The sequence below is a fragment of the Salmo salar genome, chromosome 19, assembly GCF_965601325.2.
Source record: "Salmo salar chromosome 19, fSalSal1, whole genome shotgun sequence".
NCBI classification, from domain to species: domain Eukaryota; kingdom Metazoa; phylum Chordata; class Actinopteri; order Salmoniformes; family Salmonidae; genus Salmo; species Salmo salar.
Window position 1 is genome coordinate 16,260,627 of NC_138309.1, and position 19,798 is coordinate 16,280,424.

Here is a 19,798-nt window from a genome sequence, read left to right on the forward strand (position 1 = left end):
AATGCATCATCAGTATTGCAAGGTAGCACTGTGAGTCTGTTTGTCTGCATTTGTAACAGGTTCTCCCAAACAAAGCAGAAATGAAACAGAGCCATAATCTTCTGTTACAGAGGTTTTGGTAGTTATTTTGATTAGTTTGGACATTTGGGTAATTCCAAGTGCCAGCAGAAATTGCCTACATCTCAGGTTGGCTCACTGTCCATATTTTCAGAGCAGGAGAAAGAGGGAGATTGGAACATTTTGTCTTCTACAGAGTCTAAAGGAATCAAATAGCTCCGATTTCACAGTTTGATCTGTTTTCAATTACCGGGCTGAGTCCCATACTGAAGAAAACGCTGAACAATTGAAATCAATCAGGGCTTAGTGTAGAGTGGAGGGGCCATGGGACGCTGTGTGTGTGTGTGTGTGTGTGTGTGTGTGTGTGTGTGTGTGTGTGTGTGTGTGTGTGTGTGTGTGTGTGTGTGTGTGTGTGTGTGTGTGTGAAAGTGTGTGTACATGTCCTCCACACACACACATACACAGACACACACACACACACACACACAAGAGAGAGACAGAGAGAGTTTGATAAATGGGCTGTGCAGGTTTTAATGTGAATAAGGCGTGGTGTTGTGATGATGCCAGTGATGAGGTATCTCTATCCTTCTCTCTTTCCCCCTCACTCCCCTCATCCTCTCTTTCTCTCTCTCCCTCTTTCACCCCTGTCTTTCTCTCACTGTCTCTCTTTACCCTCTCTCTCTACCCCCCCCCCCCCCCCTTCTCTGTCTGTCTCTCTTTCTCTCTCTCTCTGTCTCTACTTCTCCGAGGGCAGGTCACTGTGTGTTTGGCCTCTGTGAAAGGCTAGAGCGGCCATTCCGTGCCAAGGGTGTGGTGTCTTACTGAGCCATAATGTCTTTCTCAGCTGGGCCTGTGAGCTCTTTCCTCTGAGTTTTGGCCCAACTCTCTTATCTTCAGGTTACATCCAGCATCAAAAAGACAGGCACACCTTAAACTTGGCTATGCGCATTTTTCCTTTAGATTGTTTTATTTTTCCTCAAGTTTCTTTAAAAAAAACGGAGCCATTTGACCTGAATAGTTTAGCATGTTTACATTGAAGTGTACAGGTTACATACTAATACGCCTAATGGATGTTGATGCAGAGTAATGGAATCATCTCTCGGTCATTAAGCTTCACAGCTGTCAAACTAACCAGCTGGGTTTTGATTTCCAAAAACACATTTTAGCTTGTGTTGATATGTTGGTATGCCAGTGTGTTAATGACCCTTTCTCTCTCCTCTCCTCTCTCTCCCTCCCTTTTCTCCTCTCCTCTCCTCTCAGGATCACTGGTTTTGGAGGGTACGGGACAACGCAGTGATGCCGGGGTACCCCATGCTCATCAATGTCTTCTGGAGAGGACTGCCCCCCAAGATAGACGCCGTCTACGAGAACAGCGAGGGGAAATTTGTCTTCTTCAAAGGTGAGGATGCCCACAGATGTATTATACATGATCTATATCAGGGAAGGGCAACTGGCGGCCCGCGGGTCGCATGGCCCCCCTTTTGTAGGTTTTTGGGGGGGGGCTCATTCTTACTTACTGTTGAGAGTTAGAATAATAGTACACAAAGTGCAATTTTTGAAATTTGGTTGTGCATCAGCAGTTACTCAATTAGCCCATGTCAGCTTATTTTGGGGGGTTTGGTAAGTTAGTCTAATGGCCAGCTATCTAAACTTGTAGTAAGCATGGTCCAATTACCGACCAGCGTGTGGACCATTGATCATCAGTTATCATATTAAAAGCTGCACACGTTTGCCTCCAACCTACAGTATAGCAACATGTGTAGAATTGCAGGAAATTAGCTGTAAAACTGCACATTTTTCTCTTTTCCCCCCCGACCAATGTTGCCCATCCCTGATCTGCATAATCAGACAAATCCTGGACCAAAAAGCATTTTCAATAGGATACAGTAGGATGGGTCCTGCTCCTTATTCTTGGTTATGTGTGTGTGTATGCGTACGTGTGTGCGTGGAGTGACGTTGCTGTAGTAGAAGGATTAACCAGAGGCTTATCTCTCTAGACTACGTGACTATAGACCCTGTACTTACTGTAACCCAGGCAATTTGCCTCTTAATCTCAGACAGTCAAAAGCAGTTTGTCCTTTGAAAATGTGTGTGTGCGTGTGCTTTCATGCATTGTCTCTTCCATAATCAGTCTATTTGAATGTATGACCTCACTAGTCCCACTGCAGCACAGATTAGTCTCTTCTTTGAACGTGTTTACATCATATAAACCTATAGCAGAAGAAGGGGATGTCTTAATATATACATTTACTGAGAGAGACAGCAAATAAACAAACAAACAGACTTGTATACTCCCATGAGAGAGGAAGGGAGGGCTGTGGGGAAGCGAGGAGACGGGTGTAAATCTGGGTCTGTCTTGATAATAACTACAAATCACAGATGGCTCGCAAACACATTTCTATTTTTCACAGTTCCTCGAAAAACAGAATAGTTGTCCCCTGTGTACCCAAGGGCTCCTGAAATCCCTTTTTTATTTTATTTTTTATTTTTCTGGTTGTAGCGTTGAGATTTCCATGAAATAAGAGGGTTTATTACTGTCCTGTAATAAAACAACAGTGAGCTTTCAACCAGAAGAAAGTGACTCTATAGGTAACAATGTAGGCAACACATATTCATGTAGGGTGACTGTGGAGAAAAGCCTTCATGAATGTTTATTAATTGACTTTGAATGCCTTATAAGGCAAAGCTTATAAAGACGTTCTGACGTTGTTTGACTCATGCAGACTCAAATGGCACCTCATTTCCTATTTAGGACATTACTTTTGACCAGGGAATATATATTTTGAATTTTTATATTTAACCTTTATTTAACTAGGCAAGTCAGTAAAGAACAAATTCTTATTTACAATGACGGCCTACCCCGGTCAAACACGAACAACGCTGGGCCAATTGTGCGCCGCCCTATGGGACTCCCAATCACGGCCGGATGTGATACAGCCTGGAATCGAACCAGGGACTGTAGTGACACCTCTTGCACTGAGAGGCAGTGCCTTAGACCACTGCGTCACTCGGGAGTCCTAATTTAGAAAAAAGGGTGCCATTTGTGACGCGGACTCCCTGTTTTTAAAGCTGTGTTATACAAACACTGAATCGGCATGTAAATTAGACCCTCATTTGAATAAATATGCATCACTCATAACAACCTTGTTCCTTAGCTGTCTGCCTTTAGGACTAGGGGTGTGGTGAAATCTCATACCCTGTCCACTCACACCCTGCTGACCTTTAAATGGGAGCAATGCGATAAGATAGGAAGTTATAGTATCAAAGTGCACTGACTATAAGCTTGTGTCCCAATTGCCACCCTATTCCCTATATAGTGCACTACTTTTGAAGAGAGCCCTATGGGTTCTGTTCAAAGCCCTATGGGTAGTCCACTATAAAGGGAATAGGGTTCCTTTTGAGACTTAAACTAAATGTAGAAGAGCTACCAGAATAACTGCATCAACCCATTAATTCGGTAGCACTGCATCCATGGTCTTTCTGATTAGCCCGACAGAAACACACACACACACACACACACACACACACACACACACAGACACACACACACACACACACACACACACACACACACACACACACACACACACATACACACACACACACACATATACACACACACACACATATACACACACACACACACACACACACATATACACACACATATACACACACACTGTTTTCAATTACCGGGCTGAGTCCCATATTGAAGAAAACGCTGAACAATTGAAATCAATCAGGGCTTAGTGTAGAGTGGAGGGGCCATGGGACGCTGTGTGTGTGTGTGTGTGTGTGTGTGTGTGTGTGTGTGTGTGTGTGTGTGTGTGTGTGTGTGTGTGTGTGTACATGTCCTCCACACACGCACACACAGACAGACACACACACACACACACACACACACACACACACACACACACACACACGCACACACAGACACACACACGCGCACACACGCACACACAGACACCCACACACACACACACGCACACACGCACACACACACACACACACACACGCACACACAGACACCCACCCACACACACACACACACACACACACACACACACACACACACACACACACACACACACACACACACACACACACACACACACACACACACACACACACACACAATGGGTATATCAATGCTTGGTTCTAAGAGAATTATGCATCTATACAATCTACCACTCGGGGGAGAGAGAGACCATTTAGCTATGTATACTGCTAGAGCCAATCAATGATTTATTTAGCTTGGCCTTGATTATGTTTCGTTGTTTATACAGAGAAAGCTAGCCTACACGGTCAATGCATGCCCTGTGTTTTGTAATGTTTTGTGTGGTCACTATGTGAAAGAGTGTAGCGAAAGTGTGTGTGTGTGTGTGTGTGTGTGTGTGTGTGTGTGTGTGTGTGTGTGTGTGTGTGTGTGTGTGTGTGTGTGTGTGTGTGTGTGTGTGTGTGTGTGTGTGTGTGTGTTTGATCTGTTTTCAATTACTGGTCTGAGTCCCATACAGAAGAAAATGTTGAACAATTGAAGTCAATCAGGGCTTAGGGTAGAGTGGAGGGGCCATGTGTGTGTGTGTGTGTGTGTGTGTGTGTGTGTGTGTGTGTGTGTGTGTGTGTGTGTGTGTGTGTGTGTGTGTGTGTGTGTGTGTGTGTGTGTTTACGTAATGTGTGTGTGTGATCTACACACATATACATGTGTGTGTACAATACACTCTGTGTGGTCCATGTGGAGGAGGAAGGAGCCTGTTGTTCTTGGCACCTTGCCCAGACTCAATGATCACCATCCCCTGTACAACACTGTTTAGACGTTGTTAGGAGATAGCAGGAGATTAGCAGTGTTCACTGCAGGAGGAACATCTGAGCTAACATTAAATACTGACAGTTAAAGTTAAAAGATGTAGTCAGTCTAGTCTGAATCATTATTTACTCCCCAAATATCTCACCCTGGTGAGTTCTGAGAAGCCCCTTATGTCCAATATCCTTCACACCCGTCTTAACACACACACACACATACACTCACACACACCCCAATGCCCCCTGACCCAGTTTACCCAGACTTCCTTAGTGCCTGTGCCAGGGAGAGGGGCTTGGCAGGGCTGGAGTAACCATGGTAACCATGAGCCTGCTATGTATGGAGCATGAGAATAAAACAGGTGTAATGACAGGCATTTCCTGTCACATGGCCCTGTCACGAGAGCTAGGCTATACTCCTGCGACCTTCCCTCCCCTTCCTCTTCCCCTAAAACCATCTCCCTCCCTCACACATCCCTATGTCCCACCCTCACTCCCTCTCCCTTCTTCCCTCCCTTCCTCCCACCACAATCACAGTTGCCCTTCTCTTCCATAGACATTAAAACCAGTTCATTTCCTCCCAGTCCTCCCCAGACCTATGCCAGTGAATAAAAAAAAACACTTCCTGGGGTCACCAAGTCAAAACCGTGCCACAACCTAATTACCAGAAACATATCACTCCTCCTATCCCTCCATCCCTCTCTACCTCCCTCCTCTTTCTCTATCCCTCTCTACCTCCCTCCATAACTCCCTCCATAATTCCCTCCTCCTCCCTTCGCTCTCTCCATCCCTCTCTACCTCCCTCCATAACTCCCTCCATAACTCTCTACTCCCCCCTCCACTCTCTCCATCCCTCTCTACCTCCCTCCTCTTTCTCCATCCCTCTCTACCTCCCTCCATAACTCTCTACTCCCCCCTCCACTCTCTCCATCCCTCTCTACCTCCCTCCTCCTCCCTCCATTCCTCACACAAGACATCACTTCCTCAAGTCTCGGCTTTGCACTTCTCGAACCTGATCATAATGAATAACACTATATGGACAGCACTCCTGCTTTGAGACACTTCTTGAATACAGGCCCTGGCATCTAGACTCTTAACGCATTGTCCCAAATGGCACCCTATCCCTGAGCCGTGGTCACGTGTAGAGCACCTTTTAGGGAATTGGGTGCCATTTGGGACTGCCTCTTGGTTTGTGAGAGGTAGAAAATCAACAACTGAAAAAACAAATATGCCACTTACCACAATTAGGCAACAATGAACAAGTTGAATACTACTTGAACAGTGGTAAACTTTCCTGGTAGAAGACTCAAGTGTATCTTGTCCCCACTAGCAGTGAGGAAGATGGTTCGGGAGGCAAAGAAAAGACCAAGGGCCACAGTTGGAGAATTACAGAACTTGGTTTTATCTTGGGGTCAACAAGTCTCCAAATCTACAATTAGATGCCAACTCCATGCCAGTAGGCTATTTGGAAGTGTTGCCATAAAAAAAATACTTTATTTAGAGCAACCACCATATGTACATGCCTGGAGTTTGCTTAAACCATTGACACTTTGATTGGAACCGGTGCTATGGCCAGATGAGGTGGAAATAGAGCTCTTTGGCCACGCACACCAGTGGTGGGTTTGGCCTCAAAATAAGGATGCATACAAGTATGCAAAAACAAACCTCATGCCTACTTTAAAATACGGTGGTGGATCTTTGATTTTCTGGGGCTTTTTTACGTCCACTGGTCCTGGGGCCATTGTTAAGGTCAACGGCATCATGAACTCTACCAAATATGAGGCTGAAACGTGCAAATATTAGACTAATGCTTAGATATTGTAGTTCCCTACTGAACCAGCATTTTGTGATTATTGATTGTTCCAGAGAGAATGTTCTGTTCAATGATAATGTGACTATTGCACCTAACATATTATCATGTGGTTATATATAACCAAAATTTAAAATGCTGCAACTCTTGTGCAATGTGATATGACTCTAACAACCTCACTGTACTGTAACATTCATGATCTCTAGTGATGTAGTAGTCTAGCAACACTACAGCTTCAGATACTGTACACCTTGGGGTTCTGAAACTGATTTGGTATGGCTCACATTAGGCAGACTGGATTATAGTTACCCTGCCTGGCCAACCAAATGTCATCCCCAGGTTTTAGTAAACCCTCCTGGCCAACCAAATGTCATCCCTGGGTTAAATACCCTCAGTGCTGGTGAGTGAGTGGATGCGTCCCAAATTGCACCCTATTCCTTATATAGTCCAATACTTTTGACCAGAGCCCTATGGCAAAAGTAGTGCACTATAAAGGAAGTAGGGTGCCATTTGAGACGTGTAATGTCCCAGCAGTCCCTCTGAGCCCTGTTGTCCTTGTGTCTCTTCCAGGGAAGCAGTTCTGGGTGTTCAAGGACACCATGCTCCAGCCCGGCTACCCCCAGGACATCTCTATGTTCGGCCACGGCATGCCAACCCAGAGCATCGAGACCGCCGTCTGGTGGGAGGACGTAGCCAAGACATACTTCTTCAAAGGGGACAGGTGTGTACACTGAGCTGAGCTGTGTGTGTGTGTGTGTGCCTTCGTGGGGAATTGGGGGTGTGTGTGTGTCAGTTCATGTGTGTGTGTGTGTGTGTGTTTCTAATGTATTGGGACTGGGATGCCTATGAAATTGTGAGATGTGTGTTTTGATGTCTGATTATCCCACACCCTAATCCCCATGGCTGTCTGTCCAGGTACTGGCGCTACAATGAGGACATGAGGACAATGGACCCAGGCTACCCTAAATCCATCACTGTCTGGAAGGGCGTTCCAGACTCTCCACAAGGAGCCTTCGTAGACAAAGCCAATGGTATGTCCACCTATCTATCCCATAATACCATTATTACTAGACAGTAACATAATGACACTCACGTCTCCCTATCTATTAATCCTCTCCTTCCATCCGCTAGACAGTAACACTCACATAGTGTATACCAAACATAGCCTTTACTTCAGCCTCGTAACTACACATTTTAATACCTTGTAGCTACAATAAGCTATGATTTAGTAGTCATGTTTTGACAGTATATTGTAAGACCCAGTTGGAATATGACAGGGAAGCAGAAAACAAAATACCACAGTCTGCTGCCCAATCAGGTTGAGGCCAGTTGGTCTGCACAGAGGGTGGGAAAGATGAGGTTTCTATTTTTTTTTTGTCAGGCCTGCGGGCTAGACTTATTAGACAAGTGGATTGTACAAAAAGCCTGAGAATGGCTCCTATTGGTTGGTAATGGCCAGCAGGGCGGGGTTTGAGCGGACCTGGCAGTGCCTCTATGGGAAAAAAAACAGGCCAGGTTGGGAGGTGGAGCACACTCATGCCATCTGTCCCCGTCCCTATGCTCAAACCCTACACCCAAAACCGAGTACTCCGTTCTGCCACCTCTGGTCTCTTGGCCCTCCCAACCCTACTGGAGGACTGCTCCCACTCAGCCCAGTCAAAACTCTTCTCTGTCCTGGCACCCCAATGGTGGAACCAGCTTCCCCCTGAAGCTCAGACAGCAGAGTCCCTGCCCATCTTCTGAAAACGTCTGAAACCCAGGTAAACGTCTGGTACCATGGTAAACGTCTGAAACCCGGGTAAACGTCTGGTACCATGGTAAACGTCTGAACCCAGGTAAACGTCTGGTACCATGGTAAACGTCTGAAACCCAGGTAAACGTCTGAAACCCAGGTAAACGTCTGGTACCATGGTAAACGTCTGAAACCCGGGTAAACGTCTGGTACCATGGTAAACGTCTGAACCCAGGTAAACGTCTGGTACCATGGTAAACGTCTGAAACCCAGGTAAATGTCTGAAACCCAGGTAAACGTCTGGTACCATGGTAAACGTCTGAAACCCGGGTAAATGTCTGGTACCATGGTAAACGTCTGAAACCCAGGTAGACGTCTGGTACCATGGTAAACGTCTGAACCTAGGTAAACGTCTGGTACCATGGTATTTTCATACCAGCACTGACTTAGCTGATAACTGCTTTATTGAGGGAAGGTAAATTCCACGATAACGGAATTGAGCTTTGATTTAGATTTTTCACTTTAAAATGTATGCCAAACAAAAACCATTGATTTCAAAGTTTAACAAACCATACAACTCTATGCACAAGGACAATTTTGAACATTTTACACTGAACATTTTACAAAAGGACATTTACTGGAAAACTGTGCAGATGTGAAGTTTGTAACGGAATGATGGTAAACTCTTTATCAGGTTTTTATGTGACCACATTTTCCTAAAACAATGTTAAATATCTGCTCTGAATTAAGATTCAAAGATGTCTGCATAAAGACTGGGGTGTCAGCTATGACATGACACCTTTAGTTTGAAAAATGTATTTTGGTTATTGACCTACATTAGGTGAAGTGGATTGTAGAACAAAGAACAGATATAGCCCTTGGTTCACTCCAGACTTGACTGCCCTTGACCAGCACAAAAACACTCTGTGACGTACTGCACTAGCATCGAAATTTGCATCCTGCAGCACTAATTCCAAAAAGTTTTGGGACACTGTAAAGTCCATGGAGAATAAGAGCACCACCTCCCAGCTGCCCACTGCACTGAGACTAGGAGACACTGTCACCACTGATAAATCCACGATAAATGAGAATTTCAATAAGCATTTCTCTATGGCTGGCCATGCTTTCCACCTGGCTACCCCAACCCCGGCCAACAGCTCTGCAGCAACTGGCCCAAGCCCCCCCCCCCCGCTCCTTCATCCAAATCCAGACAGCTGATGTTCTGAAAGAGCTGCAAAATATGGATCCCTACAAATCAGCTGGGCTAGATAATCTGGACCCTCTCTTCCAAAAATTATCCGCTGCCATTGTTGCAACCCCTATTACTAGTCTGTTCAACCTCTCATTCGTATCGTCTGAGATTCCTAAAGATTGGGAAGCGGCCGCAGTCATCCCCCTCTTCGAAGGGGGAGACACTCTAGACCCAAACTGTTACAGACCTATATCCATCCTGCCCTGCCTTTCTAAAGTCTTCGAAAGCCATGTGAACACCGACCATTTCGAATCCCACCGTACCTTCTCCGCTTTGCAATCTGGTTTCCGAGCTGGTCACGTGTGCACCTCAGCCACGCCCAAGGTCCTAAACGATATCATAACCGCCATCGATAAAAGACAGTACTGTGCAGCCGTCTTCATCAACCTGGCCAAGGCTTTCGACCGTATTCTTATCGGCAGACTCAACAGCCTTGGTTTCTCTAATGACTGCCTCGCTTGGTTCACTAACTACTTCTCAGATAGAGTTCAGTGTGTCAAATCGGAGGGCCTGTTGTTCGAACCTCTGGCAGTCTCTGAGGGTGCCACAGGGTTCAATTCTCGGAACGACTCTTTTCTCTGTATATCAATGATGTCGCCCTTGCTGCGGGTGATTCTTTGATCCACCTCTACGCAGACGACACCATTCTGTATACATCTGGTCCTTCTTTGGACACTGTGTTAACAAACCTCCAAACGAGCTTCAACACCATACAACACTCCATCCGTGGCCTCCAACTGCTCTTAAATGCTAGCAAAACGAAATGCATGCTCTTCAACCGATCTCTGCCCGCACCCACCCACCCGACTAGTATCACTACTCTGGACTACAAATACCTAGGTGTCTGGCTAGACTGTAAACTCTCCTTCCAGACTCACATTAAGCATCTCCAATCCAAAGTGAAATCTAGAATCGGCTTCCTATTTTGCAACAAAGCCTCCTTCACTCATGCTGCCAAACATACCCTCGTAAAACTGACTATCCTACCGATTCTTGACTTCGGCAATGTCATTTACAAAATAGCCTCCTACACTCTACTCAGCCAATTGGATGCAGTCTATCACAGTGCCATCCGTTTTGTCACCAAAGCCCCATATACTACCCACCACTGCGACCTGTATGCTATCGTTGGCTGGTCCTCGCTACATATTCGTCGCCAAACCCACTGGCTCCAGGTCATCTATAAGTCTTTGCTAGGTAAAGCTCTGCCTTATCTCCGCTCACTGGTCACCATAGCAACACCCACCGGTAGCACACGCTCCAGCAGGTATATTTCCCTGGTCATCCCCAAAGCCAACACCTCCTTTGGCCACCTTTCCTTCCCGTTCTCTGCTGCCAATGACTGGAACGAATTGCAAAAATCACTGAAGTTGGAGACTTATATCTCCCTCACTAACTATAAGCGTCAGCTGTCAGAGCAGCTTACCGATCGTTGCAGCTGTACACAGCCCATCTGTAAATAGCCCATCCAACTGTCACAGTTGTCGTAGGGTAAAGTGGACCAAGACGCAGCAGGGAAATGTGCACTCATCTTCTTTTTATTAAATGGATAAGAAGGTGAACCAAAACAACATGTACACAAAAAACACAACGACTAATAACAGGCCGGTAAGGCACAAAGCTATACACAGCACAATCTCCCACAAATACTAAAACAAACACATACCTATTTATAGAACCCTCAATCAGAGGCAACGAGAAAACACCTGCCTCCAATTGAGGGTTCAACCCCCAATAAACTAAACATAGAAATACAAAGAACTAGACTCAACATAGAAATATATTAACATAGAACAGTGCCCAAAACCCCGGAATAATAAATCAAACACACCACTAAACACACAACCACCCGAACCACATAAAACAAATACCCCCTGCCACGTCCTGACCAAACTACAATAACAAATAACCCCTATTACTGGTCAGGACGTGACACCAACCAACTACCTACCTCATCCCCATATTTTTTTTGTTTTTCTGCTCTTTTGCACACCAGTATTTCTACTTGCACATCCTCATCTGCACATATATCACTCCAGTGTAAATTGCCAAATTGTAATTACTTCGCCACTATTGGCCTATTTATTGCCTTACCTCCTTACTTCATTTGCACACACTGTATACAGATCTTTCTATTGTGTTATTGACTGTACATTTATTTATTCCATGTGTAACTGTGTTGTTGTTTTTGCCGCACTGCTTTGCTTTATCTTGGTCAGTCACAGTTGTAAATGAGAACTTGTTCTCAACTGGCCTACCTGGTTAAATAAAGGTGAACTAAATAAGACATTTTTTTACTGTGCTGCCTAAACTTGTGAAACATAGATGTCTATGATTGGTTCAGATTTGGTCCGGCCAGGCCGGACTGAGCAAATTTCAACTTCTTTTCAACGTCAATGGACATCCGGTGTGATCAGTGCTCAGTGGGTGAGGATGCTTGTTCCAGTAAATGGAAAGAGGATAGGTGGTAGGTGTCATGGTAGGTGTCAGTAAGAGCCAGGAGAGGTGACATTAACTGGAGAGAGAGAGAACAGGGAGAGAGTGGCAGAGAGAGAGAGAGTGTCTAATACCCCTTTTCCATCTTTTTGACCAGAAATCAAAACCTTTGCTTATTTCTAAGTTTATAAGATGGGAAATGGTTAAAAAAAAATTATATATGCCTTAATTTCTCAATAATATAGGCTCTTAGCTTTCATTTGACACCCAATTTGACATGCACCTATGAACTTCTCACGTTGGTGCTCATGGGTCCTTTCACATGGAAAATGCCCAGAAAATGGACTTGCAACGATATGTGGTGGGTCCCACCCAGCTATCTTAAGATGAATGTACTAATTGTGAGTAGCTCTGGATAGCGTCTGATTAAATGACTGAAATGTAAATGTAATGACGATGTCGGGAAAACAAGTCACCTAATTTAAGCTAATTTACCAACATTTCTGAAAATGGATATGGTAAATGGAAAATGAATATATAGCGTTTTGGAATGAAACTCTTCTTTCGCCCACACCAGTCAGAGCTCAACTAAAAGCCAAGTCTCTCCCTCTCTTCTTTCCCAAGATTAATCTTTCAGGACACTGCTCTCTCTCTCTCTCGCGCGCGTGCTCTCTCACTCCCTGGGTTGCTAACCGTAAACAACTCAGCTGCCCATGTGATTTAGAACCCCATTCTCTCTGTTTCTCTAGGACTCTTACTCTCTCTCGCTCTCTTTCTCTCTCTCTCTTCCCTTCTAAAGGACTCCTCCTCTCCTCTGTGCACTTGGAAATAGAGCGCATATCTCATCTATTCTTCCCTCTCTCTTTTCTTAGAAGAATTCATGAATAATGCAGAGAGGTATAGAGGAGAGGAAAGGAGAGGAGAGGAGAGATGGGGAGTTTAGCCAGGTTGTCATGCTGGGGATATGTCACTGGTTTACAGTGTGTTTGTGGTCCAGTGTTTCAGGTCCTCCAGAGAGGAGTAAGCACTTGTCTTTATCACTGCCAGGGCTTTATTCTACTGGCCTGTAACCCCCAGGGATATATTGGGCCCCTGGAATAAAGAGAGAATTACAAACTACATGGAAACAAGTTCTTTACCAACCTCAGATTGACATCCAAATGAATCATGTGGAGACCATATTAGGAGACTTAGACTGTGAACAGATTGTACTTAATTGTATTCTCTCTCTCTCTCTCTCTCTCTCTCTCTCTCATCCCCCTCTGTCGCTTTCTCTCCATCACTTTCTCTCTCCAGGTTTCACCTACTTCTACAAAGGGAAGGAGTACTGGAAGTTCAACAATCAGAGGTTGCGAGTCGAACCCGGTTACCCCCGCTCCATCCTGAAGGACTTCATGGGCTGCGACCTGACCCCCATCGACCCCGAGTGGCCGCCCACGGAGGACGTCGACATTGTCATTGAGCTGGAAAATGAGGCCAACACAGTGAAGGCCATTGCCATCGTGATCCCCTGTGTCCTGGCGCTCTGTCTTCTTGTCCTGGTCTACACCGTCTTCCAGTTTAAGAGGAAGGGAACGCCCAGACACATACTGTACTGCAAACGCTCCATGCAGGAGTGGGTGTGATGTCTCTGGGTGACACACAGGGGTCCGCTAGTTGGACCAATATGACTTTATTATACCCTCCAGTATAATGGAATCAATGGTCCGGAAATTACATCCAGACAGAGGTGGTGGTGGTTGCAGTACGTCGGTGACTCCACTATGATCTGATCTAATTTTAGGCCTACTCCCAAGACTCCCCCGTCTTTTTAAATGGGGGCGGGAGAGGGTGGGGCCTTTGCCTAGATACCCCTCCACCCTGAGATTGAACAGAGGGTACTGTTATTTTGTATCCCATCAACCCCCATTCCTAGCCCTGCCCTTTTAGGACGGCGCCTGGTGCAACCGCTCTTAAACGGGGAAGAACTTTCATGTGGCTTTCAACTCTTCCCATGGTGCACTGCGTCAGTCATCTTCCTGTTGTCATATCAGGCTGTCGCCCAATCAGAGGAACACAGCCAGTTCTTATCTACAGTATCTTAGGTCTTAACCCCTACTGCACGCGCTCAGAAAGACAAAAGACCCCCAATAACAAATGTTGCTGAAGTTAACCACCGAGTTACCAACTCCTGTCTCTTTTTATTGTTTTTTTCCTTCAAAATATAATTTATTTTTCAAAAATGAACGTTTTTACAGTCCCATTTAAAACAGTCCTGAAGAAAAGTACAACCCAAACCAAATAAATACTTTTTTCTCTCTAAAGAGGATGCTTTTTTTTCATAATCATTTTTGCTATCACTTTCTTTTTCTTTTCTTTTCTTTTTTCTCTCCCTGCTCTTCTTGATCCTTTATGCAGTGGAAACTTTGACTGTTGTGGCAGTCTGTCTCAAAAACAGGGGCCAAAATATTTTGCAATATTTTTAATCGCCTTAATTAAAGATCAATTGTGTTCTTCTTGTGTTTCATTTTCTTGTTTTTTGCTATTTTGTATACGGCTTTGTTTGTTTATTTGTTTACTTGTTTCTTGAAAGAGCTGTTGGGGCCATATTGGTTGCTATCCAAGATAAATAGTCATGGGTTAAACAAGGTTGCATGCCAAATGACACCCTATTCCCTAGATACTAGTAGTATATAATATCTAGGGAGTAGGGTGCCATTTGGGACGCAACCCATGTTCTATTACCCAGAGGCGTCAGCGCTGGTTTGCCAGACCACCAGAACAGGGGAAAGATTCTGCCTGTATATAGAGTTTAAGATATTAGTCAAAATAGGGAGGATGAAGGTTCTTGAAAAAAAAGCCACTAAAGTTGAGTGTTATGGTATTGTTATGGTATCTGACTTGATATATATATATATATATCAGTTTGATAGCAAAGACTGATAAATTAAAGAGATTAAAATGCTGTTACACTATAGATTTGCTTATTGTTTGGTCCTGTCAACTGACACTTACCCCTCTGAAATGGTAGTTCTGTATTGGTTAAGTTTGCATCCCAAAATAATTGTATGGTCTTTGTAAACGTGCGGACAGACCGTGTTTAATCTTCTTGACTGCCTTGTTGAGAGAGTTCTACTTAAGTCACAGACGCCTACTACCCATGATGCACTTGTCTCTCGACCGAGGACCAATAGGAGTGAGAGTGACGTCAGTTAAGACAATGCAGTGTCTTCTCCTGTGTCCAAGTGCATGCAAGCATCTACATCCACTTTGGACTGCTCAGAAAACCTCTACGAAAATAAAACAGAAGAAGTGAAAACAAACAATATGGACAAACCGGATTCACAGATACAGCAGTTTGTTCCTCCAGTGCTTGAAAACAGGTTGCAGTTACAGTTCGGTGGAACATACCTGCAGGTTCCTTGTATGCGAATAGAACACACCATGTGGCATGCAGCTTGACCAGTGGTTCTGCCCAAAGCTTACGGAAGGACTTGATGACGATGCTCAAACTCTTGAATATACCTTGTTTGCATCTATTTGTTTATGTTTCATGGCTGCGGGTTCCCTTTCTGGTACTATAAAAACAAAAGAGTCATTGGAACCTCACGATTGAAATGGAAAATATCTCACCTGAGCTATAGGAAGCAGGCGTTTAGGTCATTTCTTGGTAATTGGCGAGTTAGGTTAGGTTGGCCAGAGGAAACTTTGATTTGATTTGGTCACCGAATCCTAAAAAAGTTACTAGTGTCGTTGCTTCATGGTGAGCAGTGTTTGAATGTGTGTCTGTTTCATGATAATGGTTTCTACTTTCTTTCTTTTTGCAAAAACAAATGCGACATCCTTCTTCCTTCTTCGTGTAAGACAGATTGGGACAATGGAAAATGTCCTGACAGAATTAATAAATTGATCAGTATATGATTAAAAAATGATGCCTTGAAACTCATTGTTTATATTTATATATACATGATATACCCAATGAAGTTGTGGAGTAAGGGTGTGTTATGTGAATAGTTTTGCTATGGGGGTGTGAGGTGGGATTTCACAGGTTTTAGCTATGTGTGTAAGCTCTCCCCTTGCCCCTTGCTGTGTTCTTAATGGTAAATCCTCACCAAATCAAAACTACTTCTGCTCGCAATCCATTTCTCTCAGAAGAGATTAACTCACACGTGTCTGATGTGTAGAAAACAACTCAATTGGTTTGTGATGTCAGACAGTACAGTGCTCTCAATAGACATGTACTTAAACCTTATTTACCAGACACTCAGCAAGTATACCGCAGCCTGGACAAATAAAACAAACTCTAAATATATTCTCCAAACTCTAGGGGGATTTCCTTAGTCTAATCTGACCACAAAAGGAAAAATGACAACATTTATATTTCAGAGTTAAACCATGTTGATGTTTATGTGGGAAATACCAAGACTGAAAGCTCAACATCCTTCTAACTGGTATTATGTGTCACATTAAGTCACATGATAAAAATCAGACCTTTTAAAGATATGCAGGCATTTAAAGGCCCACTCTGTGAATTTTACAGCTGTTTTTCATCATTTAAAAACATGCTGGATAGCAGGCTACAAGGGCAGACGCCAGACAGTAGTGTTTATTCTACTGCCACTGCACTCCAGTCCAGACGGTAACTAACTGCCATCAACAAAGAGGTCGACCCAGTTCACTTACTTGGGCTTTGGTTGTGGTCATGAACACACATACGGTAGTAAGACGATAGCCCTTCTGTGGCTAGAGAGTTCACTGTTCCCCTGTCACAATACAACTCAGCTGCAAAATGGCGTCTGTGCTGTGAGTCTGACTTAGACAATGGCATAATGGTTACAGTTATGTTTAGAGCACAATCCAGCCATGGCTTTCTTCTAGGGCTTTCTTTCTTCTGTTTGCACTTTTTACCACTTACCCAGTGATGCAAATACACTCCTGTTTCTTTTCAAATGCCTGTGTGTGTGTGTGCGGGCGTGTTTGCTGCCTGCCTGTCTGCCTTTTAACGCTCTACCATTACTTACCACTGACTGTGTGCTTATTCACAAATATATGTCTGGGTCTCTGTCTACATGTCAGACAGTGTGTGTGTATCTACGTCTGTATCTGGTTCTGTAGCTCGAGACTGGAGCCTGGACTATCCCTTGGAGACGTGTCGCTCTGGGAGGCAGGCTGAAAAATTGGTGCTAACCGAACCTACAGAACACTAGCCAGGGCTGGAGCTGTGGCCGTGCAGGGCTAGTTTTATGGTGCTGTTTCTCTTTCCGTAGTTTTTTTCTTCTTCTTCCTATTCTGTCATTGACTTAAACTTGAGTGATTACAACGTGAACAAGAGTAATACATTTTCATTTAACACAAGTCGTTACGGTGCAGTGTTTAATGGCTGTAGGTAAATGGAAAGCACATATCATCCTGGTGGTTGTTAATGTAATGTATCCCAGCAGCCACTCTGCTGAGACCAGGGTCGCTACTAAAAGGTCACAGGGTCAAGGAGTCACCCATACACAGTGGTGTATAGGATGCATCCCAAATGGTACTGTTTTCCCTTTATAGTGCTCTGTGGGCTCTGGTCAAAAGTAGGACACTATAAAGGGAATAGGGTGCCATTTGGTACGTTCCCATAGCTTACAAGGTCTGGTGGTATGGAGGGAGGAAAGAAAGGAGGGATCAAGAAATTGAAAAGGTGAAGGTTATTTATGTTTCACTGTAATACACCTGCGATTGGAAGCGGGTTGGAAATACAGGTTGATCCTCTGTTTTCTGGAATAGCTAAGAAATATAAATAATTGTTCAACCATCCTCTTACCTCTTCTCACCATCGTCCACACCTGTTATCACCTTGTGTACCAGACAGAGAGTGGATGGGTTAACAGTGATAACCACAGGACGTGTGTGTGTGTGTATGTGTGTGTGTGTGTGTACTGAGTCAGATGTATGCTGTTTCATTGTATATGTGTGTATCAAGGGGACTGCCCACCCCCCCCCCCCCCCCCCCCCCATACACACAAACACTATGCTGTGTCTTAATATTCCTGTATTCATGTCATTACATTTGGGGAAGGGTCTTATTAAGTTAAATAGGAAACATAATGAAACACATTAACCATCTTTTGTATACTATTTTCCATCTTGCATACATGCTGAGCATCATTCTCTACATTGTGTTGTATCTATGGAGCCTGGATCCATCTTGTTGATCAATAAAGACATTTTGAAAATGTCCTCATTTGCGTTTTGTCATGTTCATGCGTGTGATACTAACACATCTTTTCCATGTCAAAGTTTCAGTTTGTTTTCCATTGATGTTCACTAATATTCATTCAACCTCAGCAATATAAAATAAGTTAAATCAATTGGCATTTCAGCTGTGTTTCACTGTCATAAGCCAGGTCTTACTATGGCTGCAGTAGAGTGTATATCAAGGCAGGAAAGCATTTGAACTATTTCCTCCATGGATGGTTTGGTCAATTAACTATTTTTACATCATCATTATTGCTCTATCCATACAATACCACACCAGGGGTCATGTTAAATCAAATATCTTCCCACAGCACCTCAGTACTTTTACTGAACCTCCCACAAGGATAAAACCATTATAGGAAGGAAGTGACAGGTGAGAGGTTTCTCCCAGGTCTTCAGTTAGCTCCCATATAGAAACAAAATACAGTACATTGAGTTCCATTCCATATATAAACTGTACATTAGAGTTCCTTTCCATACAGTACAGTACATTCCTCTCCAGCTGTGGTAAAGTAAAGGTCTGATCCAGAAATAAGGCTGTGTCCCAGATGGCACTCTATTCCCTATATAGTGCACTACTTTTGACCAGGGCCCATGGTCGAAGTATTGCACTAAATAGGGAATAGGTAGCCATTTGGGACATAGCCCTACTCTAACGCCTGGCTGTATCCCTTGGCCTCCAATAAGGTGTTCAGAACGCACTGGACTGACATCTGTTTTCAATTTCTATCAATGGTTCCAAAGTTTCCCCCATTTCAATGATACTTGCTAAAATGTACTTAGAACAACATCTAGTGTGGTATGAAAACATATTTAACATGTGTTATATGTTCCAGATACTCAAATGAGATCGATCACTTAAAGGATTCCTGACTGTACAGTACTTTAGCTGTTTTAATCACTGACCCATGATTCAGTGTTTCCCAGGAGTTGCTTGAGACCTGAAGTCTGGTGTTAGCTCTCCGAGAGAATGCCTAGGCTTTAGCGCAGTGGGCAAACATAGTCTTACAGGAGACCCAAACTAAAACCACAGTTATACTGTCTATACTGTGGGTCTCAGTCCTAGCTGGGTACATACACACTGAGAAACGATAACTTGGCTATGTACACGGGGTACCATTGTACATTGAGGTAGATATGTACATATAGGTAGGGATAAAGTGACTAGGCAACAGGATGATAATAAACTGTAGCAGCGGCGTATGTGATGAGTCAAAAGAGTTAGTGCAGTCTTGTTGATGTGTATGGGGGTGTGCTTGGCTTCCATTTCCTGTTGTCCACGATCAGCTCCTTTGTCTTGCTCACATTGAGGGAGAAGTTGTTGTCCTGGCACCACACTGCCAGGTCACTGACCTCCTCCCTATAGGCTGTCGTAATGATGGTGTTGGAGTCGTGCACGGCCACGCAGTTGTTGGTGAACAGGGAGTACAGGAGGGGACGAAGCGTGCACCCCTGAGGGTCCCCCGTGTTGAGGGTTAGAGTGATGGATGTCTTG

The 19,798-nt window shown here is 44.2% G+C and overlaps 1 protein-coding gene across 4 annotated transcripts in view; it reads left to right on the forward strand.

Annotated features, from left to right (window-relative positions):
- mmp16a (matrix metallopeptidase 16a (membrane-inserted)) overlaps positions 1–18,285 on the forward strand; it is a 75,937-nt gene extending 57,652 nt beyond the window's left edge. For all 4 annotated transcript variants that reach the window (XM_082965645.1, XM_082965647.1, XM_082965646.1 and 1 more), the window contains 4 exons: positions 1,318–1,456; positions 7,238–7,388; positions 7,583–7,698; positions 13,384–18,285. In XM_082965645.1, the coding sequence (XP_082821771.1) occupies positions 1,318–1,456; positions 7,238–7,388; positions 7,583–7,698; positions 13,384–13,712 (735 nt within the window). In that variant the 3' untranslated portion in view covers positions 13,713–18,285. The remainder of the gene's footprint in view (positions 1–1,317; positions 1,457–7,237; positions 7,389–7,582; positions 7,699–13,383) is intronic.
- Positions 18,286–19,798: the final 1,513 nt, after the last annotated feature.